The 27,668-nt window shown below is 48.9% G+C and overlaps 1 protein-coding gene across 8 annotated transcripts in view; it reads right to left on the bottom strand.

Annotated features, from left to right (window-relative positions):
* ASAP1 (ArfGAP with SH3 domain, ankyrin repeat and PH domain 1) overlaps nucleotides 1–27,668 on the bottom strand; it is a 347,132-nt gene that overhangs the window by 297,859 nt on the left and 21,605 nt on the right. For 6 of the 8 annotated variants that reach the window (XM_045453665.1, XM_045453670.1, XM_045453666.1 and 3 more), the window contains exon 2: nucleotides 15,896–15,981. The exons of the other annotated variants lie outside the window; for them this stretch is intronic. In XM_045453665.1, coding sequence (XP_045309621.1) covers nucleotides 15,896–15,954 — 59 coding nt within the window. In that variant the 5' untranslated portion in view covers nucleotides 15,955–15,981. The remainder of the gene's footprint in view (nucleotides 1–15,895; nucleotides 15,982–27,668) is intronic. 8 annotated transcript variants of the gene reach the window in all.

Here is a 27,668-nt window from a genome sequence, read left to right as displayed (position 1 = left end):
CGACCTGGTCTGCAGACAACCCTTCATCCCCTGTGATAATTGTCACCTTCCCTCTCCTGCTACTCAGAGAGCCCCACGGCTGGGCAGAGGCGGGAAAGCGGGATGATGGGAGTCAGAAGACGTGGGCTTCAGAGAGGGTGGAGCATGGGGGAATTCGGGCAAGACATCTTCTCACATGTCACATCCCTCAGTGGCTCCCCAGTGCCCTGTCACTTATTCACTCAACAAACATTTACTAAGCGCCCACTCTGTGCTAGGCACTGTGACCCTACAGATAGTGGTAAGTAAAACTCTGATGCCCCCACTCTCGTGGCAGTTATAGCCTAGTGAGAAAGACTGACATGAATAAAAGCCAGATGGTCATATACACTCCCCGCCCCCCGACACACACACACACACACACACACACACACACAAAGAACATGGGGAGTCGCACAGGAGGTGCGCTGTGACAAAGCTAGCCAGGTTGGAAGGAGGTGTCAGGTAAGGCTTCCCCAGGGAAGAGCCCTTTGAGCTGGGACTTGGATGAGCAAGAACTCACTAGAAAAAGGGGGAAGAGGGGAGGGGCGCCCCGGGGGGGTCTCCCTGCCAAGGGCGGCATCTCGGAAGGTCCCAGGAATGGAGAAAATAGAGGTCTGGAGGGAACCAACAGAACCCGAGTCTGGCTGGAGGGCAGACAAAGAGAGGTGAGCACAGAGATATGGTGCAGCAGGGGCAGGCCCCCCTAGGGAGGGGGGCGAGGGTGGGCAAAGGTTTATACTTATCTGAGGACAAGGGAACCACAGGCAGGGGCCTCCACAGTGTCACCGCCCTGGCTCCTGACCCTCGGATCCACCTCTCAACCCATCAAACTCCAGCCTGCCGGGTGGAGGATGCTCTCGCCCAAAGAGTACGAGATCTGCGCGGCTGCTGTGCCAGACGCCAGGGGCAGAGACCCAGACCCACATTTCAGAAGAGACTGGTGGTCAAAGGCGGGGCTCAAGGTCTGAACTCTGCCTGTGATCCGATGGGATGAGCTGCACAAAGGAGGTTAGAGGAGAGGATGGGGAACACAAGGCTGACTCTCAGCGCACACAAATAATGGCCTGGAGGGATCCCCGAGGTGAGCCAGACGTTGCTGTGCTGGAGGGTCATTGGAAAGAGTCAAAGCAGGGGCGCCTGGGCGGCCCAGTCGGTTAAACATCCCACTTCGGCTCAGGTCAGGATCTCACAGCTCGTGGGTTCGAGCCCCGCGTCGGGCTCTGTGCTGACAGCTTGGAGCCTGGAGCCTGCTTCGGATTCTGGGTCTCCCTCTCTCTGCCCCTCCCTGCTCATGCTCTGTCTCTCTCTCTCAAAAATAAACATTAAAAAAAATGAATTAAACAAACAAACAATAAATAAAAGAGCCAAAGCAGAACGCAGACTCCTGCACACCCCTCTAAGGAAGCCGGCCAGAACTCGCTGGCTCTCTCCATCTCCACTTACTTGGTTAGTGATGTGGACACTTCCCTGTTTGCCTCCCTGGGACCCAGTACCCCCTTCTTCTGATGACTGTACTCCCAAGTTTCCCTCGGGGAAGCTGCCCCTTCCCTGTTCCCATGGTGCTGACTGTACACCCCTCCCCCAGCTCTGGATGGTCAGGTGAGGTGGACACGTGACCCAAGTTGGACCAATGGGAATCGATTCAGAGATTTTGCTAGAACTTCTGGGAAGAAAAGCTCTATTTACTGGGGTTGTTAGGCTAGCGACTGTAGGCCAGCTCCCGGAAACTGCAGCATGCAGAACTCAAGGAGGAAGCCAGCACAGGAGAACGCACTGCTGGGATGTGAGGGAGGAAGGGTGACATTCAGTGGTGATGCGGGGGGGGGGGGCGGGGGAAGAGAAACCAAACCTTTGAAGCCAACCATTTCTGGGGCCAGGTTTTAGCCCTGACGTCCTCTCTCAATGTGAGCAAGTGAATCCCTTTACTGTGTCAGCCGGTCTGAACTGGGTCCCTGTCACCCAAAACCAAGATGGTAGCTATACATTCCCTTGTGATCGAAGGCACGGCCTGCCCGCGCCCCATTACCGGGCTTGGGTAGGATGGAGTGGGCACGAGGGAATTTGGACAGCAGCCTCAGCCGCCACGCCTGCCACGGGTCTGAGTCCAGGGCCTGGCACACGAAGGACACACAACCACAGGTCCAAACTTGGCAGAATTACCTGCGAAAAACCCATCGCCAATCTCCTCTCCTGACCAACCTTGCCATTTGGACACTTCTGACCCCCGGACCTCACCCGGGAGAAGCAGCTAGAATTAGACTCACCCGGGCCACGGTCTGTGGCTCGGGCATCTAAGAGGCAATCATCCTGCAGCTGATGAAACGGCAGCAGTGATGAAGCGCACGGCAGGGCTCACGGTCCCTGCAGCCAGTCGTGTTAATAACCGGTCTGCAGGAACTGGCATGCCTCCGCCCGCGGTTCTGCCGCTGGGCCAAAAACACTAACTCCACACTTCGCCGAAGCCTGGCGAGCACGTTTCCACTTTGCAAGCTATGGTGCGTTCTTGCTGTGCGGATTAATTTTCAGGAAAACCTGTGTTGTTTATGAGCACCAAACCCCAAATATTTGCAGAGAAGCCCTTTTGGGAGTTTCTGGCACTCTGGGAACCCACACAAAGTGTTACCTATCTTTTTTTTTTTTAAATGGAGAAAATTGTACTCTATTCATATCTGCAAAATGCATTAGCTCCTAGCTTCCTTTTAAACCAAAACCGAATCACTTGAGTATCCAAGGCTGCTGTTTTCTCTAAGACGATCTTTGTTAAGTTGTAACATTATGGATGACCCAGGAAAGAAAAAAATGTGCAAATAGAGACCAAGGTCCGTACAAAAGGCCGGGTCCCATCCAATTCTTGATCACTGTATACACATACGAAGACCACCTCAGCTGTGAAAGGGTTCTTCAAGTAACAAGCCTAGAAATGGCATTTTATGTTGATGATCAAGCTTACGGGCCATTGATATGATTTCATCAATTTGTATTTACTGAACATCTACTATGTGCCAGGCTCTATGCCAGGCACTGGGATAACATTAGTGGATAAGCAGCCATCACCACCGTCTGCTGGGAGCTGGCGGTCTTGGTGGGGGGCGGGGCAGACACACACAAGTAAACAAATGATTCCAGATTGTTACAGTGCAGTGCTAGAAGAAAACATGCAGGGTGCAGCCAGAGGGAATGCAGTGGTGAGGAAAGACCTGAGGAAGTAGCATTTAAGCTGAGACTCTAGGACAAGACTTGTCACTCTTACAAAGAGCAGGGGTTTGGGGGCCAGGAGGTGCAGGGAGAGTGGTCCTAGAGGCAGAGAAACAGCGCGAGGCAGAGTCCTGAGATAGCCAGTGCTCGCAGCCTCTGACAACTGAATGCTGTTGAGGAAATGGAGCCTTTGTGGGCCACGGTAACGAAACTGGATTTCATTTTAAGTAAAACGGGCAGGGGGCATCGGGGCCACTGGTGTTAAGCCGGGGCAAAGCATGATCCCACGCAGGAGCGGTGGAAAGAATAACCCATGTTGGCCAGCTTAATCTTGAGGTGCCTGCTAGACTTCCAAATGGAGATATTAATCAGGTGTTTGGGATAATCAAGTCTGGAATTCAGAGGAGAGGCTCAGCGGACACAGAGTTTGGAAGTATATAATTAGTCAGCACACACAGGGTCTCCAAAAACACCATGAGGTCGGTTGGAGCCAGGGACGCCCCGCTGAGAGGCTGCGAAAAGGGGCAGGGTCCCAAGAAGAAATTCAAACGGGCTTGGTGCCATGCAAGTCCAAAGAAAACAGAGTTTTTAGAGGGAGGGAGTGGCCAGCTGGGGCAAATGCCTCCCGGGAGCTGAGCCGACCCGCAGAGCAATTCTGAAGCTTTGAGACTCGAGGAGGGGTCTCCTCTTAAACAGCTTTCCTGAGGACCTAGGGATGATATAGGGACGTAGCAAATGGTAGACATTCCAGGCTCCGGGGCCAGACTCCCTGTAACTGACCTCCACCTCTGCCTTTTCGCAGCAGCATGTCCTCAGCCAACTTCCCAAACCTCCACGAGTGTCAGCCTGTCTTTACAACAGAAATAATAGTATCTGCCTCACAGGGCTGTTGTGGGATTAAACGAGCTAATAAGTAGCAAGTGCTTAAGAGAGTAAATCGCCTGGCTCACGTTAAACGTTCAGTGTCAGCTATTATTATTGCTGTTATTGTTGTTATACTAATGAGTGGTAAGTGCCAACTGCTGGGCTTTGCATGCATAGTTGATCCTGGAACAACACGGGTTTGAACTGTGTGGGTTTTTTTCCGACGAATGCTGTACAGCACTGTAAACGCATTTTCTCTTCCTTATGATTTTCTTCCACATTTTTTTCTCCAGCTTACTTGACTGTAAGAATACATGTAACATACCAAATACATACTAATCAACGCTTTATGTCAGCAGTAAGGCTTCCGGCTAACAGTAGGCTATTAGTAGGTAAGCTGTGGGGAGAGTCATGAGGGAGGAGTCAGCGCCTTGAACCCCTCTATTGTTCACGGGTCAGCCGGACACCTGGGTGGCTCAGTAAGTTAAGCATCTGACTTTGGCTCAGGTCATGATCTCACGATTTGTAAGTCTGAGTCCCCCATGGCGTGAGCTCGAGTCCCGCTTCAGGTGAGCCCCACTTCTCTCTCCCTCTCTCTCTCTCTCTCTCTCTCTCTCTGCCCCTTCGCTCACTTGTACCCTCTCTCTCTCAAAAAAAGAAGGGGGGGGGCCAACTATAGTCACTCATGTGGCAGATATCGTTATACCCACTTTGCAGACGGAGAAACTTGCCTAGGACCACCCAGTAAAGTTCTGAGGGTGTCACTGGCATTCACATACAGGTCAGACTCAGTGCTCATAACCGCTGCTCTGCAATTCCTCCTGGGATGCCAAGATGTTAATGTCCAGGGCAAGGAAGGAAATGGCCCACTCGTGTATCAATTGTGTGCTATGAGCTGAATGTTTGTGTCCCCCCAGATTCATATGCTGAGACCCTAACCGCCAGCAGGTAGGACCTCTGGGAGGTGATTAGGTCATAAGGGTGGAGCCTTCATGATTGGCATTTGTGTCCTTATCAAAGGGACCCCAGACAGCATGTGAGGACACAGCGGAAAGACAGTCAGTCATCTGTGAGCCAGGGGGTGGGCTCTCCCTGGACTTGGAATCTGCCAGCACCTTGATCTTGCACTTCCCAGCCGCCATAAGCGTGAGAAATAAATGTTTGTCGTGGAAGCCCCTCAGTCTGCGGTACTTTTGTTCGAGTGGCCTGAACTAAACATTGTGTTTCTTCCACTTGTGTTTCCGGGGGACCTACTGGTTTTAAACTGGTTCTGGGTGGCGCCTGGGTGGCTCAGTCGGTTAAGCACCTGACTCTTGGTTTCAGCTCAGGTCACGATCTCACGGTTTCGTGGGTTCGAGCCCCGTGTCGGGCTCTGAGCTGACAGTGCAGAGCCTGCCTGGGATTCTCGCTCCGCCCTTCCCCCCACTCGCCCGGTCTCTGTCTCTCTCAAAATAAATAAGTAAGTAAAACTTTTAAAAAATTGGTTCTGGCATGCATATGGCTATTGGAAAACCCAATCCTACCCTGCATCTCCCAGAGTCGCAGATTCATGAAGAGGTGAGGCTGTGCTGGACAAGAAGCCTCCTCGGGGAGGTGGGGGGGGGGGCATGGTCCCCCATGTGCACGGAGCTCCAGCTTGCTGCCCTGCCTGTGCCACAGCGGCTCTGCTCCCATCTGGTTTATACACTAAGCCCTCTCTTAGCATGCACATGAAGAAAATATTCTGCGGATACAAAAGTTTCAAAACTGCAAGACTCGTCTTTTCTCAGGCTGCACCTGCATCAGAATCACCTGTGGTGGTTGCTTAACATGCGGAGTGCTTGGCCTCACTACAAACTGAAGGAATCAGAAACAGGAGAGGGAGTTTGCTCTTTAACCGGATCCCCAGGTAACGCACGTGCTTGTTCCAGTTTGAGAACCACGTGAGAATCTCCATTACTGTGCGGTCCAGCACACTAGCCGTTAGCCACTTACGGCTAATTTCAATTTCAATTTCAATTCATTAAGACTAATTAAACTTTGGGGGCACCTGGCTGGCTCAGTCCGTTAAGCGCCCGACTCTTGATTTTGGCTCTGGTCATGATCTCCTGGTTTTTGAGATGGAGATTGAGCCTGAGCCCCGAGTGGGGGGGGGGGGGCGCGTTGTGTCGACATTGCAGAGTCTGCTTGGGATTGTCTCTCTCCCTTTCTCTCTGCCCCTTCCCTGCTTGAGCACATGCTTGTGCATTCTCTCTCTCTCTCTCTCTCAAAATAAATAAACTTAAAAAAAAAAAGGTTAAGTAAACTTTAAAAATTCCATTTCTCAGTTGCACTAAGCACATTTTAAGTGCTCAACAGTCACATGTGGCTAATGGACACCACACAGAACATCCATCATTATAGAAAGTTCTGCTGAACAGCCCAAACATCTAGACCCCTAAATCCACTTGAATAATGTACCTCACGTGTTTTACACCAAGCCACTAAATTCAGTCATCATTTCCTACCATTTTTAACTATATTCAAGGCTTCATATGCTACCTAAGGAAACAGTATTATACCTTCCGTATTGGCCAGAAATGACCTGCCATCTATCTATTTCCCCCGACACACTCCGAGAGCCTCGAAGGCAAGAATCATGCATGTATTATTTAGGTGTGTATACTCAGTGCCTAGAGCATAAATAAATGCTTGGGAATTGCTTAATTGGCCCACATAACATAAATGAAATATGAAGCTGACAGTGATTTGTCCTTGCTAAAAGCACTCACCAGCAAATCCATTAGGATGGCTACTACCACAAAAACAGAAAATAACAAGTGTAGGCGAGGATGTGGAGAAATCGGAACCCTTGTGCACCGCTGGTGGGAATCTAAAATGGTGCAGCCGCTACGGAAGATGGTAGGGAGGTTCCTCAAAAAAGAAAAGAAAAGAAAAGAAAAAGAAACATAAAAATACCGTATGATCGAGCAGCTCTACTTCTGGGTATATACCCAAAAAGACCGGAAAGCAGGGTCTTGGAGTGATATTTGTGCACCTATATTTACAGCTGCACTATTCACAATAGTCAAGAGATGGAAGCAATCTACGTGTCCACCAATGGAAGAATGGAGAAGCAAACTGTGGTACATCCGTAATGGCGGGATATCAGCCAACCTTAAAGAGGAAGCAAATTCTGACGTGTGCTACGACATGGATGAATCTTGAAGACACGGTGGTAAGATAAGCCAGTCACAAAAAGGCCAATGCTATGTGACTCCCCTTTTATGGGGCACCTGGAGTCGTCCAATTCATGAAGAGAGAAAACAGACTGGTTGGCTGCCAGGGGCTAGAGCAAGGGGGACGTGAGGAATTGTTAATGGGAACAGAGGTTCAGTTTTGCAAGATGAGAAAAGTTCTGGAGATGCATAGTGGTGATGGTTGCCCAAAAACATGAATATATTTGATACCACTTAATAAAATCATTAAGATGGTAAATTTTAGGTCATGTGTATTTCAGCACAATTAAAAATGCTTTAGGTAAGTAAATAATACATTTGTGTGTGTGTGTGTGTGTGTGTTAAAGCATTTATCAACACCAACGAGAAGAAACATATCAGCCCCATGGCTTAGAGACAATGTCTTTGGAAGAACCCTGATTCACAATCTACGCAATGTGCCACAGGCGAATGCTGGAGGCAGAGGGAGGGAGACGGGAAGATGAGACACAGAGAGGCATTGTCAAAAGCCTGACCTGGAACCACACCTCCACAGAGGGAGCTTCTGTGACAATCCCAGGGCGAAAGGGAGCCTCTGGGTTCCCTTGACTTATTCTACCACTTAGAATCCTCGCCAACAGCACTGCACCGAGCTGACCATCAGAATTTCTGGAAAGGCTTCACCCTGGGAGGTTCTGATTCCATACATCTGGGGGACTTTATCTTTACAGGGTTCTGCAGGGGAGCCAGGGTTGGGAGCCCCATTCTGTAGAACTTGTATCATCCTTATATCACGCTGTATCTCTTAACGCACCCGCTGTTCCCATCTTCCCATCTGGTTTGCAAACTTCTCGAGGGGAGTGATTGTGCCTTATCTCAATCCTGAGCATCAAAATCACCCGTGGAACTTTTTTTAAGACTGCAGATGCCTGGGGTCTACCACACATCTATTAAGTCGGCATCCCCAAGCATCTGTATTCTTTTAAAAGCCCTCGAAAGGGATTCTGATCACACCCCTAGACAGAGACCTACCGCACTGTGGGCTAAGAGTGCTTGACACAGGGTCTGCTCCCCATTTGCTGAGTGATAGGACGCAGCCCCTTTGACTAAGTATCTGAAAGAGACAATGCGTGCGTTTCATCTGTGTTACTGATTCTAAATATTTTACTAAGAACATTTTGCACAGGATTTAAACCAAATGATAAATAAAAGACAACAATTAGCAGTTGGTGGGCACCTAATACGTGCCAGGGGCCCATCACATGCTTCCTGTGTATTGTCCCACTTAATCCTCAGTCCTAGGTCAGGAAGGTACTGTGACCTGTCTCCATCTTACAGATGAGAAAACCGAAGCACAGAGAAATTAACTCACTGCCTCAAAATATTAAACTTTTTAAAAAATAATTATTTCCTTAAAAAAATTTTTTTTTAATGTTGGTTTATTTACTTTGAGAGAGAGAGACAGAGAGAGAGACAGAGCAGGGGAGAGGGAGAGAGAGAGGGAGACAGAGAAACCCAGCAGGCTCTGTGCTGTCAGCACAAAGCCCAACGTGGGGCCCAAACTCACAAACCAAAAGATCATGTCCTGAGCTGAAATCAAGAGTCAGACGCTTAATGGACCGAGCCACCCAGGTGCCCTAAAACTTATTTTTTTTTTTTTATGTAACATTTAGATTACAAACATTTCATAACTTTAGAAAAGTGATCATAATCTTCTTTTTTAATGACTACATTGTTTTTCAGTATTTTACCCTAATTTTTTTTTTTTTTTTTTATCATTTTGTTCTAATTTGTTGAATCCTCCTTGTAGGGCAGGCTTTTATCTTGTTTACAACTGTTTACCATTTTACAGCCGACTTCGGCTCAGGTCATGATCTCGCGGTCAGTGAGTTCAAGCCCCGCGTCAGGCTCTGTGCTGACAGCTCAGAGCCTGGAGCCTGTTTCAGATTCTGTGTCTCCCTCTCTCTAACTCTCCCCCGTTCATGCTCTGTCTCTCTCTGTCTCAAAAATAAATAAACGTTAAAAAAATTAAAAAAAAAATACAACTGTTTACCATTTTTTTTTTTTTAACATTTATTTATTTTTGGGACAGAGAGAGACAGAGCATGAACGGGGGAGGGGCAGAGAGAGAGGGAGACACAGAATCGGAAACAGGCTCCAGGCTCTGAGCCATCAGCCCAGAGCCCGACGCGGGGCTCGAACTCACGGACCGCGAGATCGTGACCTGGCTGAAGTCGGACGCTTAACCGACTGCGCCACCCAGGCGCCCCAACTGTTTACCATTTTAAACGCACATCTTCGTGCTGGGGTGGAGGCGGGGATATTTTCTGTATTTCCAAAAGCCTTTCCTTAGGAAAGATTACGCGGAAATGTTCTGACGGTGAGTGGCATTAAATAGTGAACCAAAGGGGGCGCCTGGGTGGCTCAGTCGGTTAAGCTCCTGACTCTTGATTTCGGCTCAGGTCAAGATCTCACAGCTTATAAGTTTGAGTCCTGAGACAGGCTCTGCACTGACAGTGTGGAGCCTGCTTGGGATTTTCTCTTTCTCTCTTTTTCTTTCTCTTTCTCTCTCTGCCCCTTCCCTACTTGAGCTCTTTCTCTCTCTCAAAATACATAAATAAACATGAAAAAAATTTTTTTTAATAAGTAAGTACTGAACAAAAGTCTCCATCGAGGGGAATGTGCAAATGAGCTGGGCAAGCCGTCTCTCCTGGATGGGTCACATTCCTTGGCACAGTCCTCACCAATGAGCACCAAAGAGCTACGATGGGCCAGGTGCTCTTGTGAACGCTTTATAGATCCGATCCCCCCTGGTCCTCACAAGACCCGTAGGGTGAGGTACAGACAGGCTGCCTGAAACAGAGAAAGGTGAACAAATGCACCCAGGTTCACAAAACCAGCAAGAGCTGAACCAGGATAGGAGGCCACAGTTCTACCCACCAAGCCAGGCCTTCCAGTCAAGGCAGGCGTCCCCATGACACCCTCAATCAACCACCCCAAGAAACAAAAACAAATGACAGTGGCGGGAAAGAGCCCTGCCCATCACTCGGACCACACCAGACTCTCTCTGTAAGTGCGCCATGAAAATGTCCGCTTCACTTCCCTGGCACAAAATCCAGAATCACTCGCTCAGAGCCACAGTCTCTGACCTCGAGGGTGCGTACCTTCTAGACGCAGAGAGAAAGTGAAGGAAGGAAGGGGAAGATGATCACACTCACTCCAGAGGCTCTGGTAGGGGCTTTGCATCATTGTATATAGTTGAGATATGCTGAATTGTGTACCCCACCCCCCCTCCAAATGTTGATGTCCTGGAGCCTGTATCCATGAATGTGAGTTTACTTAAAAACTCGGTCCTTGGGGGGCGCCTGGGTGGCGCAGTCGGTTAAGCGTCCGACTTCAGCCAGGTCACGATCTCGCGGTCCGGGAGTTAGAGCCCCGCGTCAGGCTCTGGGCTGATGGCTCAGAGCCTGGAGCCTGTTTCCGATTCTGTGTCTCCCTCTCTCTCTGCCCCTCCCCCGTTCATGCTCTCTCTCTGTCCCAAAAATAAATAAACGTTGAAAAAAAAAAAATAAAAAAAAAACAAACAAAAAAAACTCGGTCCTTGGGGCGCCTGGGTGGCGCAGTCGGTTAAGCGTCCGACTTCAGCCAGGTCATGATCTCACGGTCCGTGAGTTCGAGCCCCGCATCAGGCTCTGGGCTGATGGCTCAGAGCCTGGAGCCTGTTTCCGATTCTGTCTCCCTCTCTCTCTGCCCCTCCCCCGTTCATGCTCTGTCTCTCTCTGTCCCAAAAATAAATAAACGTTGAAAAAAAAATTAAAAAAAAAAAAAAAAACTCGGTCCTTGCAGATGCAATTAAGACATAAATTAAGATGAGGTCACACCTGAGTAAGGCAGGCCCTTATTCCAAGGTGACTGGTGTCCATAAATTTCTTTCTTTCTTTCTTCTTCTTTTATTTTTTTTTTTGCAACACAATAAACTTCTCTTGTCTTAATCACCAAGTTTGGAGTATGTTGTTAGAGCAGCCCTAGAGATGAATTCAACACTGCCTGGCCTTCCAGCTCTAGCAAGACAGAAGCGGTATTTTGTTCATCTCGGGGTCCCAGGAACTGGAGCCAACTCCCTGGCACGTAGTAGGGTGCTGACAATGTGTTTGAGTGAGCAAGTGAAGAAACTAATAAAGTACAAACGCGGTCGGAGAAGGAACTGTATCTTTAATCTTGACAAGAGACCAGAGCAAATTAGGTGCTCAATAAACATTGCAGAAATGAATTTTTTTTAAGTGGATGAATGAGAAGCTCAGGGAGGCTTTGCAGGGGATCTTATTCGTCTGTTTCCCAGGGATTCATCAGGGGGCCTGGCACACAGTAGCTGCTTAATGTATTTGAACCGGGGTGGGGGATGAAGAGAGGGAGGGAGACCATCAAGATCAGAAACACAATTTCCCAAACCCTCATCCAGGTGAAACCTTCTTCCCTTTAGGTATCTAACCAAGGAATGGCCAATGCCATGCAATAACCCGGTGACTTGTGAGCAGCCTCAATGATACTGAAAGGGCTTTCACAGTGGAACTCGAATGCGGTTTTTCCAAAACACATTTCTTTTTCTTTCACATCCAGAAATCGTAAGGCTTTCCAACCCTCCCAACAATGTTAGAAATGCAGCTCAGAGTTGAGAGGTCAACGCTTCTGCGTTCAGCCCGAGGGACACATTTCCCGTCCATGCACAGCCCTCATTCCTGACCCCTGCCCTGTGGCCAAAAAGGGACATCAACCAGGCTCAGGGAAATTCAATTTGGGTTGACAGCTGGCAGCATGATAACAACGGGGCGTCTGCCTTGACCCTTTGGAGAAGCAAAGGCAGGCGGGGGTGGGGGAGGTCACGAAGGTTTCTCTGGGGCTTGGTAAACCTCCTAACGGAGGGTCTCAAGTTTCGGCTGGTTACTTTCCACATCCGGAGGAAAACCCTGATTTCTACTGCTGGCTCAGAATTCAGTTCTGCTTCCAACTGCTCTCCTGGTGGTATGTGGGGTGAGAAAAAGGAACCACGTTACTCTTCACTCCCCCGGACCTGAGCTTTCCCAGGAGTGGCAATAACACCGTGGCGAGGTGTGATTTCAGCCATTCGTTCACACATGTGTTCACATTAATAACCCACCAGACCAAGTATGAGGTCGCTGGACGTAGGCCTCAATGCATGTAGAGAATCTCTGCTCCTGTGGGATCCCCGTTCTTGTCTCCTGAACTCCCAGCTCCGACTCTCCTCTGCTCCACAGACACCAAGTGTAGCATAGCAATCGTCAGAGTGACAAACACAAAAAAGCAGAGCTGACCCCTTCTCAGTGGTGGTTAACAGGCAAGGGAGGAACCAGCTTTCTGTTACCGGATGTTGCCCTCACGTGATCGGCTCACCCCCAGATGCTGGATCTCTCCTGCCTGTCGAAGGAGGCGGTTGAGGGGGACACCTACGTTATCTTAGCAGACACAGACCCTGTGTGTGGCTGGACTAGTTTGCACGCCCTCCTTTGGCCCCAGGGGGGTCGCACGCGGAGCCTAACCCTAGGGCAGTTGATCTGTATGGCATTTAGCCCTTTGCTTTGCTTCTGAACAGAAAGCCCCACGAGAACCGGCCATGCCTGCTGCTTGCTCCTTCGTATCCCCAGGCGCTCTGGCCCAGGCCCCTGCCACCTAGATAATAAGCAGTGGAGGCGCACATCATACAAAAGAGCCAACACACGAACAAAAAGAAACAAAGGTAGCAGCTTACAGTTAAGAGAGCCAACCAGGCAGGTGTGGGTTTCGCTCGTGCTCTGTGTGCCCCATGATGTGCTTCTATTGAAGTATAACATAAATACATATAATTATTTGTGTCACAGGGGCACCTGGGTGGCTCCGTCGGTTAAGCCTCCGACTCTTGGTTTCGGCTCAGGTCACGATCCCACGGTTCGTGGGTTCAGGCCCTGCATCGGGCTCTGCGCTGACAGCGCAGAGCCTGCTTGGGATTCTCTCTCTCCGTCCTTCTCTGTCCCTCCCCTGCTCTCTCTCTAAAATAAACAATCACATTAAAAAAAAATTTTTTTTTCATTATCTGTGTCATAGGTGTGCCATCCAAGGAATTTTTACACCTGTGTAACCAGCACCCAAAGCGGGGAAACGGAACATCCGCGGAACCTCAGGAGCAGGCCTCGGGCTCCCTTCCCGCCGCTACCCTCACCACCTGGGGGTAAGCCACACCCCTGCCAGCTGCAGGACACCTCCTGAGTTACCTATCCTTGCTGACTCTTTGCTTCACGCTGGGAAAACGAGGCTTGCCACGCTGTGTTTAGAACGTGGGTGCGGTGCCTGGCCAACCACAGAGGTACAGCGCTAACGCTCGAAGTCGTGGAAGTAGTGATGGCCACGGTACCAGCAGCAGCCAGGGCAGCAGAAGTAACAGGAGAGGGAGTTAGGACAGGGGGTTGCAACAGTAGGAGCAGCAGGATCAGTGACTGTGAAAGTGGTGGTAACAGGAGAGGAGTAATGGCGGTAACAGAAGCCGCGATGTTAACAGCAGAAGCGACAGGAGCAGGAATAGCTAACGCTTCGACAGCAATTACGAACGTTCCAGGCACTGTTCCAAGTGCTCTACCTTAACTCCTCTAACGCTCGAAGCCACCCTTATGAAGATGCACAAAGTATCATTTCACTGAAGCCCTGAAAGGTTAAGTGGCTTTCCCAAGGTCACGTTAACTACGGATCCAGGGATCCATGGATCCAGGGTTCAAACACCAGCAATCTGGCCACAGAGCCTCTCCTCTTTCTTTCTCTGTCTCTTTCACTCTTCCTTCTTTCCTTCCTTCCTTCCTTCTACTTATTTATTTATTTAGTGAGTGAGTGAGTGAGCAGGGGAGGGGCAGAGAGAGAGAGGGAGACAGAGAATCCCAAGCAGGCTCCGCACTGTCAGTGCAGAACCCGACGAGGGGCTCGAACTCACAAACCGGGAGATCGTGACCTGAGCCAAAATCAAGAGTCAGACCCTTAACCGACTGAGCCACCCAGGCGCCCCCGAGCCTCTCCTCTTAAAAGCAATCTTTCCGTAACTCTTTGCTTGGCAAAGAAAGGTTTGTCCTCTAAGGTTCTCTTCTTTGTGTACAAGGAGCAACTCTCCATTTTGGCAAGCACGTGGTCTCGTAGAATAAAGACCACATTTCCCAGCCTTCCTTGCAGCTGTGCAGAGCCTAAATTCCAGCCAACAGAATATAAGTAGAAGCAGCAGATGCATTACACAGAAGCATCCTTAAATGGAGAGAGCCTGCCTTTCTTCTTCTCTTGCCTTCTTCCTGCTGACAGATACGATGTCCTGAGCAGCAGCAGCTACAATGGACCGTGAGGTGACTTGGGAATGAAGGCCACATGGCAGAGAAAAAAGAGCAAATGCCCGGCTGTCGCGCAGATTGCCATAGCAGCCCTGCAAGACTTGTGTCTGAACTTTCAGGTAAGGGAGAAATATACCTAATATCTTCTTTAAGCCAATGTTCATTTAGATTTTACAGGATTCATAGCAAAACCTAATCCTCAATAACGCATTGGGTTTTTGCAACTATAATTAATATCACCTGAAAAGACCCCTGCAAAACTATCACTTTTGTGTTGGGACTCTTGCCTTAAAAACAAAACAAAATGAAACATGACTTTGTGTATCCCCCCCAACAGATATACTGTGAACATAAGCATACAAAGCCTCATCAACCCTGGAAGGTAGGAACAGTTCCTTGTCAATTCATGTTGGGGTCACACTGAAGCCCCTCAGGTTGGTCTCCCTGCCTCCAAGGATTTCCCTTTCAGAGATGAAAGAAACAGAGAAGGTCAGCGATTTGCCTGAGGTCACACAGCAAGTTGGTGGCAAAGCCAGAATTCCACCACTCCCTCCAGCACCCATGCTCTTTCCACCACACCAAGCTGGTTTCTGAGAAACACCAGTCACAGCAGACCCATCCTGCATCACGTGACCCTGGCAACTTTAAGATTCTCAGACTCTATGACTCTTCTCTGCCTCTTCTTGTCCACTCTAATTTTTTATCATCCTTTAACACAAACTTCCACCCACTGAGGCCAGATGCCTCGGATGCCATCACATGCCCCTACACCAGGCCTCAGTATTTCCAGCTGCAAAATGGGGCAAATCATACCTCCACCAAGAGGCAACATGGCAAAGAGGAAAAAGGCAGGAGACCCGGAATCAGGAAAAACTGACTTCAAATCCAGCTGGGCACATTCTTTACCTGTAAAATGAATGTAGCAATTCCTACCTGGTGGGATTACTGGGTGGACTGAACGATGTTTCTAAAGAGTCGCTCGGCTGAAAATAGCACCTATCCCTGACAAGTGTCATCCTTGTTACTATTCCTGACTTCATCCGGTACCACCACCCTGACATTTCCTTCTGCACAAAGGACACAGGTGATGTGGCAGCAAGCACTCTGAAAAGCCTGCAGCCTTACAAATGCCACACATTTGTTTGCCACTAATATTCACACCCACCGTGTCTCTGTCAGATTCTCGTCTGCAGTTTGATCAAATTTCGCATTTCAACCCCCGCCCCAAGAATCCCTCCACATTTCCCAGGCTGTGCGCTCTAGACAGGATGGGCTGAGGCCACTCACCGATTCCATAGCGAATCTCTCGACGAAAAACTGGAGAGCCTGGAGGCTGAAGATCTCATGTCTCAGCCGTCACATCAGAAAATTACCTGGATGGGGGCAGGAGAAAAGGGGACAAGCGTCATCCAGTGGGACCGGGCAGAAGACATGGTCTCAGACCAACACGTGATTTCATTTGGAGGCTGGCATCCTTGTTAGGAATGTTCCTACACCACTGAGTGGCCGTCCAGGAACGGGAAGGAAAAGAGCCAGCAAACCACTGTTTCGGCGATCCACTTTGGAGCTGGTATCGCCATCCTTGGATCTGTGCGAATGCTCAGGGAGCCTTCGTGTGTTCTATTTCTAGCTCTACAGCGGAGAGCAATTTACAAGTCATTAATTTCTCTAAACATGAAATCAAAGCGTGCTCACAGGTGCGACAGACAGACCCAAGCAGCTCTGTGCCCACGGGGAACGTGGAGGTGTTCCCCCAGCCCAGGGAACCAGCCCAGGGAGGAGGTACAGCCATATGAATATACATATTTCAGGACAGCCCCTCTGAACCTGAGAAAGGATTTTAATTAATGCATGCATACCAAAGCTTAATTGCTGAGTGCACAGAGCACAGGAAGTCTGGGATAAAAGGTGTTACGTAAGGGAACAGCTTCAATATTTGCAGAATGGAGGAGAAATAGAGGTAGGGAGTGAAAACAAGATGAGCCAAGACATCTGCTGGGTCCTTCTCCAGGGATCCCTAGCTCAGAGTGGCACCTCCACTGGGGCCAGGACCTGGGGACACTCTTGACCCACCGTCTTCCTAACCCATCCCCAGTCCTGTCTCATTTACTTCCTAAAGATCTCTCAGCCTGTCTCTCTCTCTCTGTCTCTCTCTGTCTCTCTCTCTCTGTCTCTCTCTCTCTCTCTCTCTCTCTCTCTCTCTCCCCATCCTCACAACACAGCCCAGGACCAAGCCTCCACCATTCCCACCTGGGTGGCTACCACTGCCTCCTTCCTGGTCTCCTCTCATCCCCACTTCTCCCCCTGCAGTCTGGTCCCCCCCACACTGAAGCCAGAATCATCTCCATGGGTTTTTTTTTAACCTTTTACTGTAGAGACTTTTGTAGACACAAAAACAGAGAATATCCTGAACAGCCGTGCACCTACCACCCAGCCCCGACCACCACCAACTCACAACCAATCCTTCCTCTCCCACGCTATTATTTCCAAGCAAATAATCTCACCATTTCAGTCACAATTAGAACAGCATGCATCTGCAAGACCAGGTCTTTTACGCAAATATCATTGAAATACCATCGCCACACCTAAAAAAAATTATTTAATTCCTTGTCCTCACCAAATACCCAATTTTCAGATTTCTAATAGTCCCATAAATGTCAAAATGGTTTTTTCAAACAATTGTTTTTTAAAATCCAGATCCAAATAAGCTCTATGCCTTATGATTGACTGAGGAGCAGAATGAAAAATTTTAAACACCAGTCTGATTACATCACCCCCCAGCTCTCCACCCCAGCTTAACATTCTTCAATGGTTCCTTAGTGCTTTAGGATAAAACTGAAATCATGTAACACGGGCTCCCTCTCGTCCGTCTCTCTGGCCTCCTCTTGTGCACTCAAACTCACTGCTATAGAGAAATCTTCTTTCAGATTCTGGGACGTGCCAAGGTCCTTCCGTTTCAGGTCTTTTGCTCATGCTACTCCCTCTGCCTACAAGGCTTCCTCACTTACCATCTTTGCCTAGTTAACTCCTGTACTTCCTGAAACCTTACTTCTTCAGGGAAATTCTTCTTGTTCCTCCAGATTAGATCATGGAATGTATTTCAGTTTTCATTCATAATTATGCATTCATTAGTGTGAATACTAACATCTGTTGATTGGATTCAATTATACGCTATATGAGCATAAAGAGTGTGTTGGCGGGGGCGGGGGGACGCCTGGGTGGCTCAGCCGGTTAAGCGTCTGACTTCGGCATGGGTCGTAATCTCATGGTTCATGGGTTCAAGCCCTGCGTCGGGCTCTGGGCTGACAGCTCAGAGCCTGGAGCCTGCTTCGGATTCTGTGTCTCCCTCTCTCTCTACCTGTCCGCTCACACTCTGTCTCTCTCTCAAAAATAAACAAACATTGCATGGAAGCCAATTTGGTAATAAATTTCATATAAAAAATTAAAAAAAAAAAGAAAAATAAATAATAAACATTTTAAAAGAATGAAAAAAAAAAGTGTTAGGATTTCCTCATCGATGTGTCCCCAGCACCAATTACACAGTGCTCACCACAATATTAATAGATATTTGTGGAATACATGATCAAGCCACTTCCTTCAAGCTAAAATGCCAATAATGATTGACTGAATCTTCCTGAACCTTGAATTAGACTTTTAAATTGGATGGAGAATTGCCAGTCTTACCTGAAATGCCATGTGTTCGGGAAAGCCAAATCGATCCTTAAAAAGAAGGGCAATGTTGGAGGACTCCTATTTCCCGATTTCAAAACCTACTACGAAAGCTATAGTTCCCAAAACAGAGTGGTATACGAGTAAGAGGAAATAACCTGCTTTTCCTCCGAATCGGAGACCTCCGTGGACTACTCCCCTCCCAATCCCAACCTCACTGCACACAACTCAGGCCCTGTTACTTGCAGGAGTCGTCAGTGCCCCTCCCAGCCCGGTCCTCAACCTGCTGTTCCTTTGCTTTCCTCACTCCCCCCCCCCCCACCCCCGAGTGTGGAGGCTGCAACACTGCACGACTGAGTCACTGCTCCTACTTCTTCATTCCCACCCTGAATCTGTTACACATTTGTGCCCTTGGTCATGTGACTTTGTACCACTTCCCACTAGGGTCGGGGGTGTTTATTCCTCCTCCCCACTGGACCCTGGACTGGACCATGGCGCCTTATTTAAGCAATGGCGTGTGGATGGATGCAAGTGGCAGGGAGTGTGTGGTCCCAGGTCGATCCCTCCTACACCCCTGTGATGTGCCGTGGGAGGACTACATCTCCCTAGACGCCGTTAGCTACTACCTCTCAGTCTGGACCCCAGATTGGTAACACGCAGAGCAGATCTGAACCCAACCAGAAGGCCACCCTGAGCAAGCTGAGCCCGGCCTAGATCAGACAAGTCACAGAGCCATGAACTTGAATACGGAGATCTGTTGTCAAGCAAGTCGCTGCAGTTCTGAGTTGCTGGGGTTTTTTTAAACTAATACAAATGGAAATGCTAATTTATGGACCCTGTCAAGTATCAACACGGGTTGGAAAAAATGAAGGTCATGCACATGGACAGCAGAGGCGACTGGCAAAGAATACCTACTTACAGAACACCTACTTGGTGCCAATGTGACCCTCACAATAATCCTGGAAGGTAGACAGCACTGGGCCACCTCTACAGGTGAGAAAGTTGAGGCTCCGAGATGTGAAATGATGTGTCCAACAGTGTGTGGCAGAACTGGGATTCCAACCCAGGTTTTCGGACTCGAAAAGTCCAAGCCAGGCTTCTCTTCCCCAAAAGGGTCTCTCACAGATGCTCAAAGATGGACCACGTGGGCCCTCGGTCCACTGACCCACCTCCACTCTTGTCCCATGTCCTTCGATGGGTCTTCAGGAGAGGCTGCTGGGCTATAGCAGGTGGCCACTGGGCTTCAAGTCCAATCTCCCCAAATTCCAGTCCAGCTCTACCCGAGCGGAGCCTCATCCTGGTCAGTGAGCCTCTGTGGCTCTCAGGCCCCTTGTCTGTGACACGAGGCCACTAGTCCGCACCCAGCCCACGTCGCTGGGCTGGTGTGAAACTCCAGAGAGATGGCGTGTGACAGAGCTGTGTGAGGTGTGGCCCCCAAGTCAGCTGACATCCTGCTGCCCCCACTTGGAAACCACTCAGGGCAGGTTAGCAGCTGCATGTAGGTCAGTATCTCGCCCACGCGGCTTTTAGACCTGTTTACCTTCTGAGGCTGCGTCGTTTGCTTCTCAAACAGAGATGTTTTCTATTGGTAAAAGTAATCCAGGTCCATCACGAAAAATACTAAGGCACAAAAGTAAAATCTGGTGTCATCCTAACACCGAGAGATAAATACTGTTGGCACTTTAAGGCTATTTCCTTTCTGGGATTGGTTTTTGTAAGAATGAAACAATGCCTTTCAACTAACGATTTCCTCGGAACCAGGGAACTACCAGTAATTTTTAAAAATTCCCCTTTGCATTCGTTCCTTCCATCAGTCATTCAACAACTATCTGCTTTTGTACCTACCATGTGCCCGAGACTGTTCTTACTGCCTGAAGTCAGAGCCGAGGGCAAAAGAGAGTTCATGATGTCAAGCAATACACATTCATTTATTCATTATTTTATAATTCAATGAACAGACAGAGCCTAGTATTTGCTAGGCATTTGCTAATAATAGTAATAAGAATAAGAATAAGAATAAATAGCAGCAGCTTCTTTGCTGGATGCTATACTGTAACAGCCTCGCTGATTATTAAAAGTTGGCCCTCAACTGCATGTGTTAGAATTCAGAATATGGCTCTTTGAAGAGTTAACTTCTCACACTACAGTTTTCTTTTACTTATTTACTTATTTATTTATTTATTTATTTATTTTAAAATGTTTATTTATGTTTGAGGAAGGGAGGGGCAGAGAGAGAGAGAGGGAGAGAGAGAATCCCAAGCAGGCTCCGCATTGGCAGCACAGAGCCCGACGCGGGGCTCGAACCCACAAACCGTGAGATAGTGACCTGAGCTGAAGTCGGACGCTTGACGGACTGACTGAGTCACCCAGGTGCCCCGATGGTTTCCTTTTAAAATTGGGGTCATTAAAGTCCCTATGTCATACAGTCGCCATGGGAATCAGTGAGGAAATGCAGTTAAAGCACTGAGCAAAATGCTCAGTTCCCAGCATCTGATGAATAAATGGGAACGAACAGTGGTGGGTAGTGATATTACGGTCTCACTTGATCCTTACGGCCAGCCTACAAGAAGGTGAAACTCAGAGGTTAAGGAACTTGTCCAAAGCTATGCAGGTTCCCGCTCAGGCACCTGGAGCTCAGTCCCATGGGAGCCCCTGTGACACAGGTGGAGAACACAGCACAAGACCACCATGCTGGGGTAGGGGAACTGGAGCATTTCGGCACAACTCCCACCTCTTGGCCCCGCACAGCCAGGGTGTGACCTGAGGCTGAGGGTAGAAAGCCTTCCAGGGAAATCCACACTGGCCTGCAGTGCCTTCTGGGTTGGGCTCGAAGATACAAGGAGGAGACACACAGCACCTGTAAATAGGCGCTCAATACTTACATGTCAGAGTAAGCGAACGTGTGGTACCAACCCCATGCCCTTCTTTACAACCTCTCATTTCCCGCGGCCACCAGTGACGGGAGATTGAGGGCGTGAACCAGAATTCATCGCCAGCGAGCATCACATCTTTTATCCACCCGTGTTTCTGCTTCTTCTACTGAAATTCTATCCTGTAACTTACGGTATGTCATTCGGAACAGCGATTCCCACGTGTCACTTGGTACATAAACCCCTCTTGACGGCCAGGCCCCAAATCGGTGTTGAGTTTTATTCAACAGAAGCAACTTCACGGATGTTGGGATGTGTATCCTTTTAGAGAGGATATGATGAACTTTGAGTCATCCGCAGCTGGCTACAGCTGGGACAATGTCTTTTTTTCCCATAACATCATGGCAAACACTTTGCCTATTTACTGATGTGAGTCTTTCCTGGTCTGTGGAAGTTGTAGGTTAGAAAATCAAGGAGCTAGAGAAAATAGCCTGAATACATATTATTTATGTCAATCTTCCTCTTATCTATTGGAAGCCCAATTTGTTCAGTCCCATTTGAAATTCCCTCTCTTCCAAGAGCCTTCCTCAACAATCCAGCCATCTTGAACTCTCACAGCAGGTAACAGCAGCAACAGTGACCCCTACTGGGCACTTTCTACGCGCCAGACCCCTCTCGGCACAGCACGTTGGCCCCTCACTCAATCCTCACCCTAATCCTGCAAGGAACTGAGATCGTCTGCATTTTACAGATAAGAAAACTGAGGCTCACAGAAGTTAGGTAACATGTGGTCACGCGGCTACTTGGAGGTGGCCGATTCAGGATTCAAACCTGGAATGGCTTGACCTCAAAAGCTCAGGGTTTTCCTCACTATGCTACAGAAACCGTATAAATTGAGACTGACTATACCCCATTATTATTTCCTGATTGTTTAAAATAGGTAAGTCAAACCTCTTCTCCAGCGATTGTTGAACAGTGAACTGGTGAATGCTGAGGTCGTCTTGAGTCGGCCATGGGCATTCCATACCAATGCCATGTAACACTGGACTCTTTGCTGTTTCTCTTCATCTGTCCTCCCACTGCCTGCCAGCCAGTGGTTGGGATGGGCCGCTCCTAATGACTCTCTCTGCCCAGGACTATCCAATCAAGTATGATACAGAAGGAAGCAGATGAGACTCTATGGAAGTCCACCCCCAAGAAAGCCAAGAAAGACTGAGGTGCGAACACCTACGAACCTTAGCCTGGACGCCCTCCCTCTGCCTCACTTGCTGGCTAAGACAAAAATCAGAGATGGCTTGGGTCTCTCCTCTCCAAAGAAGAGGTCAGTGAAGGACCCACGATCCAAAAGACTAGATAGAATCACTGTCTTATTGGATTATAAATTCATGATGACTGTGACCAGGGATCTTACATCCTATGTAAGTGAGGAGGCCAAGTCGAGGCTGGCTGGGCTCACCATCCAGTCGGGGGCGGGTGGGACAGGGACAGAAACAAGAGATGCTATGACCGCTCCTAAGCAGTCTCACACAATGTCACAGCACCTGCCTCACACATGTTATTAGGTGCCTACCGGATACTCTTTCCCACTGGCCAGAGCTTCCTGTAATGACACTCATCCGTTGGAGAAATGCATCCATCCACTCATCTACTCATTTACTGAAAAAACAGGTGTTACGCTAAATGTCAAGGAGATAATGACGGTTAGCAACAGCCATGGTCTCTGCTTAGAGCCCCATTAATCAAATAACCCCAGGTGTGATGAGAGAAAGGCAAAGTACTGGGTGCCATGGGAGCCTACACACCACAATTAAGTGAGTAACAATCCTCACCAGTTTAAAAAGTTGCATCCTGAAAACTCTGTCAATCTGAAAATAAATGAACACCAGACACACAGCTTCAGTGAGCCAAGGAGAGAACCACTAAGTCCCCTTGGAAGCACTGGGAGGCCCACTAGGCTCACTCACTTGCTACATGACCCACTCCCCACCCTGGCAAAAGCAGGCTGACCTCAGCCTGTGCCTAAACCAAAGGACACCCTGCCTTCAGGGTCCCCCGGGAAGAACAGCAAGTGTGGAATGTGTGGGTGCTGGGGTTTTGTTGTGCTGCCAGCTGTCTTAAGAGTGCGATCGAGGTCCTTTCAAACAACTGCGTGTTTACTCTCAGGGAGCCTGTGGAGCACGGAGCCGTCTGGATGGCTGCACCCCTGCACGCTGTGTAGGGGCAGGGCGCTGCGGGCAGCCCAGCACTGGGGGGGACTTCAAGCAGGGGAGAGAAGACAGACTCAGGAGCAGGAAGACTTCTGTTCCAGCACAGGTGCTCCCACCTAATTGCTGTGTGACTTGGGACAATAAACTTCACTTCCTTTTTTTTTTTTAAGTTTATTTTTATTTATTTTGAGATAGAACCAGCGGGGAATGGGCAGAGAGACAGAGAGACAGAGGATCCGAAGCAGGCTCTGTGCTGACAGCAGATGCAAGGCGTGAACTCACAAACCTTGAGATCATGACCTAAGCCGATGTCAGATGCTTAACCGACTTGAGCCGCTCAGTCGCCCCCATAAACGTCACTTCTGCCACTTCTAGAAAATGGTGGCAGCAGACTATCATGTGACCACACACGCTGCATTGATGTTTACAAGTCCATTAAAGGCCAAGTGCATCCTACTGTAAGCAACATCTGAGACTTTCTGCCCAAGGGCTTGCTCTCAGGCGCCAAGGGGCAGGCCGGAAGTGCCAGGGAACTAATACTCGTGGGGGTGGCCCTCAGACAAGGATGTGGGGAGCGCCAGCAGAGCAGATGTGGGACGGACAAGTGCCACCATCATAACCACTTACAACTAGAAAGGGCGCCCAGAGTCCTGACTCAGCAGCCTCTCAGCAAGGCCAGCACCACGGACACAGTCATCACACTGTTGTCCACTGTCCACAGTCAAGGCCTGAGAGTCACCTTCCAGGGGCAGCACCTCAGGGTCCCAGCCTCACCCAGCTGGAGGATGGAAAGGATTTTGCAAGGGAAGGTATTCACCCCTCCCCCGCCGGGAGCCCCATTGCTAAGTGCTCACTAGGTACCACGCAGGCCCTGTGTGGGCACCAGACCTTCTGCCACCTCCAGTTACGCTGAATCTCCCCGCAGCCCCGAGTAGTGAGAAGCACAGCGGTCACTGTGGTCCCCAGCTTACAGCGCAGGCAAGAGATTACACAGGGACTGAAAAAATAACATAGCTAATAATATCGGCGTTTCCTACGTGCATTAGACACGACACAAGCAATAACTTCTTTCATCTTCATAACACCCCCAGGAGACAGGTATTGTCACGGCTCCATTTTACAGGGAAGGGAACTGAGGCTAACACAGGAGGAGCATCTTGCTGGAATTTTCACAGCCTGGAAGCGGAATCTAGCTCTGCCTGATTCCAGAACATTCTTCTTTCCCTTAAATCCCACTTGCCCTTCGGAGCAGTGGCAGCCTTAGGAGAGAGGTCTCCACTGTATGGATTTCTCCCCCATGCGGGGACTAAAAAAAAGACCTATGACAAGCTGGTTAGACCAGCCTCCCTACCCACGTGCAAGTGCACTCCTGACTCCCCTGAGGAGGTCCTATGAGCATCAACCACCCAGCACCCAACTTAGCAATAGTCCTTGTAATCACCTTATTTCTTCCATTCCTGTGACAGCCATAGTGTCCCCTCGCTCCTACACGTGTCTTACTATTAACACAACTTAACATGGCAGAGGTTCTGTCTCCTCCGACCCCGAGATGATGTCGAGGGATGTGTGTCACGACCGAGGGTATCTCAGAATCAAAGGAGAGAAAGTATATCTAAGACCTGTTCAGATCTCATCTAATGGAAAGCCCAGAACTGTCCTCGGAAGGCGGTAAATCTGAGGAACAAGCGGCCTGAATAATCTCCTTCAGACTATCCGAAGAATCCAGCCGGGTGCGCCTGCCCCTGCGTGAGGTTCCTGCCCTCAGCCTCCCATCTGTGTGTGCCTCAGACTCCATGCATAACTGCACGTCTACTAGGTAAAGGAAGTGAATTCCTCACTTGTCAGTCCACAGGTGACAAGATCCGATGACTGCCCATTATACTGGAAAAGTGTGAAATAAATATTCGACTCTACCTTCCACTCTGCCATTCATTCGTTCACTCCTACAACAGTTCAGTGGATGCCATGACATGCCAACCCAAGCTGGGCACCTTCCTACTGTGCGAGGCAAAAAAGTCAATCAACAGTTGTTAGCACCTGTGAAAACGGACGTGGGTACAAAGCACAGAAACGATTCAGATGATAGGACACAGAGTGGCTGCATGGGGTGGGAGGGGGAGGAGCATCAGGTTCTGGGGGAGGAATGGGGGAACCAGACAGGGAAAAAAAAAAAACAGGAAGAGAGACTTTTTTACTTCTTTTAATGTTTATTTATTTTTGAAAGAGAGACAGAGTGTGAGCATGGGGAGGGGCAGGGAGAGAGGGAGACACAGAATCTGAAGCAGGCTCCAGGCTCCGAGCTGTCAGCACAGAGCCCCATGCGGGGCTCAAACTCACGAACCGCCAAGATCATGATCTCTCGCAGGTCGTGATCTCATGGTTCATGGAGTTCGAGCTCCATGTTGGGCTCTCTGCTGTCAGCGCAGAGCCCGCTTCGGATCCTCTGTCCCTCTCTCTCTCTGCTCCTCCCCTGCTCATGCTCTCTCTCTCAAAAATAAACATTTTTTTAAAAACCTACATAACACAGAATTTACCATCTTAACCACTTTTAACTGTACAGTTCAGTAGTGTTAAGTATATCCACTTAATCATTGTTGTACAACAGATCTCCAGGAATTTTTCATCTTGCAAATCTGAAACTCTATCCCCATTGGACAACAATTCCCATGTCTCCTTCCCCCCAGCCCCCGGCAGCCACCATTCCACTTTCCGTCTCTAGGAGTTTGGTCACTTTAGATACGTCACGTAAGCAGAATCGTACAGCATTATTCTTTTTGCAACTGGCTTATCTCACTTAGCATAATGTCCTCCAGGTTCATCCGTGGTGTAGCAGGTGTCCAAAGTTCCTTTCTTTTTAAGGCTGGCCGATATTCCATTGTGTGGGTGCCACTACTCATCCACGGATGAACATTTGGGTGGTTCCCACCTCTTGGCTGTTTTGAATAGTAAGTATGGGTGTGCAAATATCTCTTTGAGATCCTGCTCTTAATTCTTTTGGATATATGCCTAGTCTTGGAATTGGTGGATCGTACAGCCATTCCATTTTCAATTTCTGAAGAACCAGCTGACTGTTTTCCACAGAGGTTGTACCATTTTACGATCCCACCAACAGTGCACAAGGGTTCCAATTTCTAGCCCTCAAGGACAAATGAATGATGTATCTGTTGGATGAATAATGGACATAGCATAATAACACAATAAATACTTTTTGATGGGCTGACACTTTCTCTCTAGTGACTTACAATCTCCGTAAGTTTACCCAAGACTAGAAAATAAGAACAAAATGCCACACGGACAGAACTGCAAGAACATACTTAAAACCTGCACGTACTTACAAAGGCTAACTAACTTTGCTCCGTGACCACACTCAGTACTAGAAGTTCCTCCAGGACGGGGACCATGACTTACCTTCCTCTAAATCTTTGGTCTTGATTTGTAAGGCCCTCCTGGTTAAGGGGCTTGAGGAGCAGCAGGCACACAGCACTATCGGCTGAATGGTTACAGAGGGGCAGGTTCAATCAAGGAAGGCTTACTGGAAGAAGATGGCTTTGAAGGAGGGAGAGGACGGTCTGGCAGAACAAAGGAAGCGCAGGTGAGGCTACAGAGAGGAGCCTGACTCATAAGTTTCATCTCATTCCCGAAGGCAGAGGTAGTTTGTGGGGAAGCCTGCACACAATAACAGAATCACCTGACATGACCAAAAAAAACAAAAAATCACCTGACATGATGATGCACCATGCTTTACAGGTGCTTAGTAAATACCTATTGACTGAATAGACGTCCAGAATGAGATAAAACAACCGGGGTGGGGGGTGGTGTGGAAGGCAAGTGTCAGACTTCAGCTCAATGTATGACCTCATGGTTCGTGAGTTCAAGCCCCGCATGGGGCTCACTGCTGTCAGGGCACAGCCTGCTTTAGATCCCCTGTCCCCCTTCCTTTCTGCCCCACCCCTGCTTACGCTCTCTCCCTTTAAAATAAACTTAAACACACACACACACACACACACACACACACACACACACACACACACGGAAACATCAGAAAGACTTCTGTACGAGCGCTCAAAATGGGAAACGGGGGATTCCTTTTACACGCTAGGGAAACAGTCATGTGACCTAAACTCCACCCCCCCCGAAAAAGAAACCCCATATCCATCAGCAGGTGTTGCCTATTCTATCCTCGGCCCGCTCCTGGCCGTGTGTGACTTCTGTCTACAGATTTGCCTATTCTGGGTAATTCATATAAGTGGAATCACACAATAGGTGGGGTGTTTTTTCTTTTAATTAAGTTTATTTTGAGAGAGAGAAAAAAAG

The sequence above is a fragment of the Leopardus geoffroyi genome, chromosome C3, assembly GCF_018350155.1.
Source record: "Leopardus geoffroyi isolate Oge1 chromosome C3, O.geoffroyi_Oge1_pat1.0, whole genome shotgun sequence".
NCBI lineage: Eukaryota > Metazoa > Chordata > Mammalia > Carnivora > Felidae > Leopardus > Leopardus geoffroyi.
Note: the sequence above shows the minus strand (reverse complement) of the source record. Positions and strands in the feature narration are given on the sequence as shown.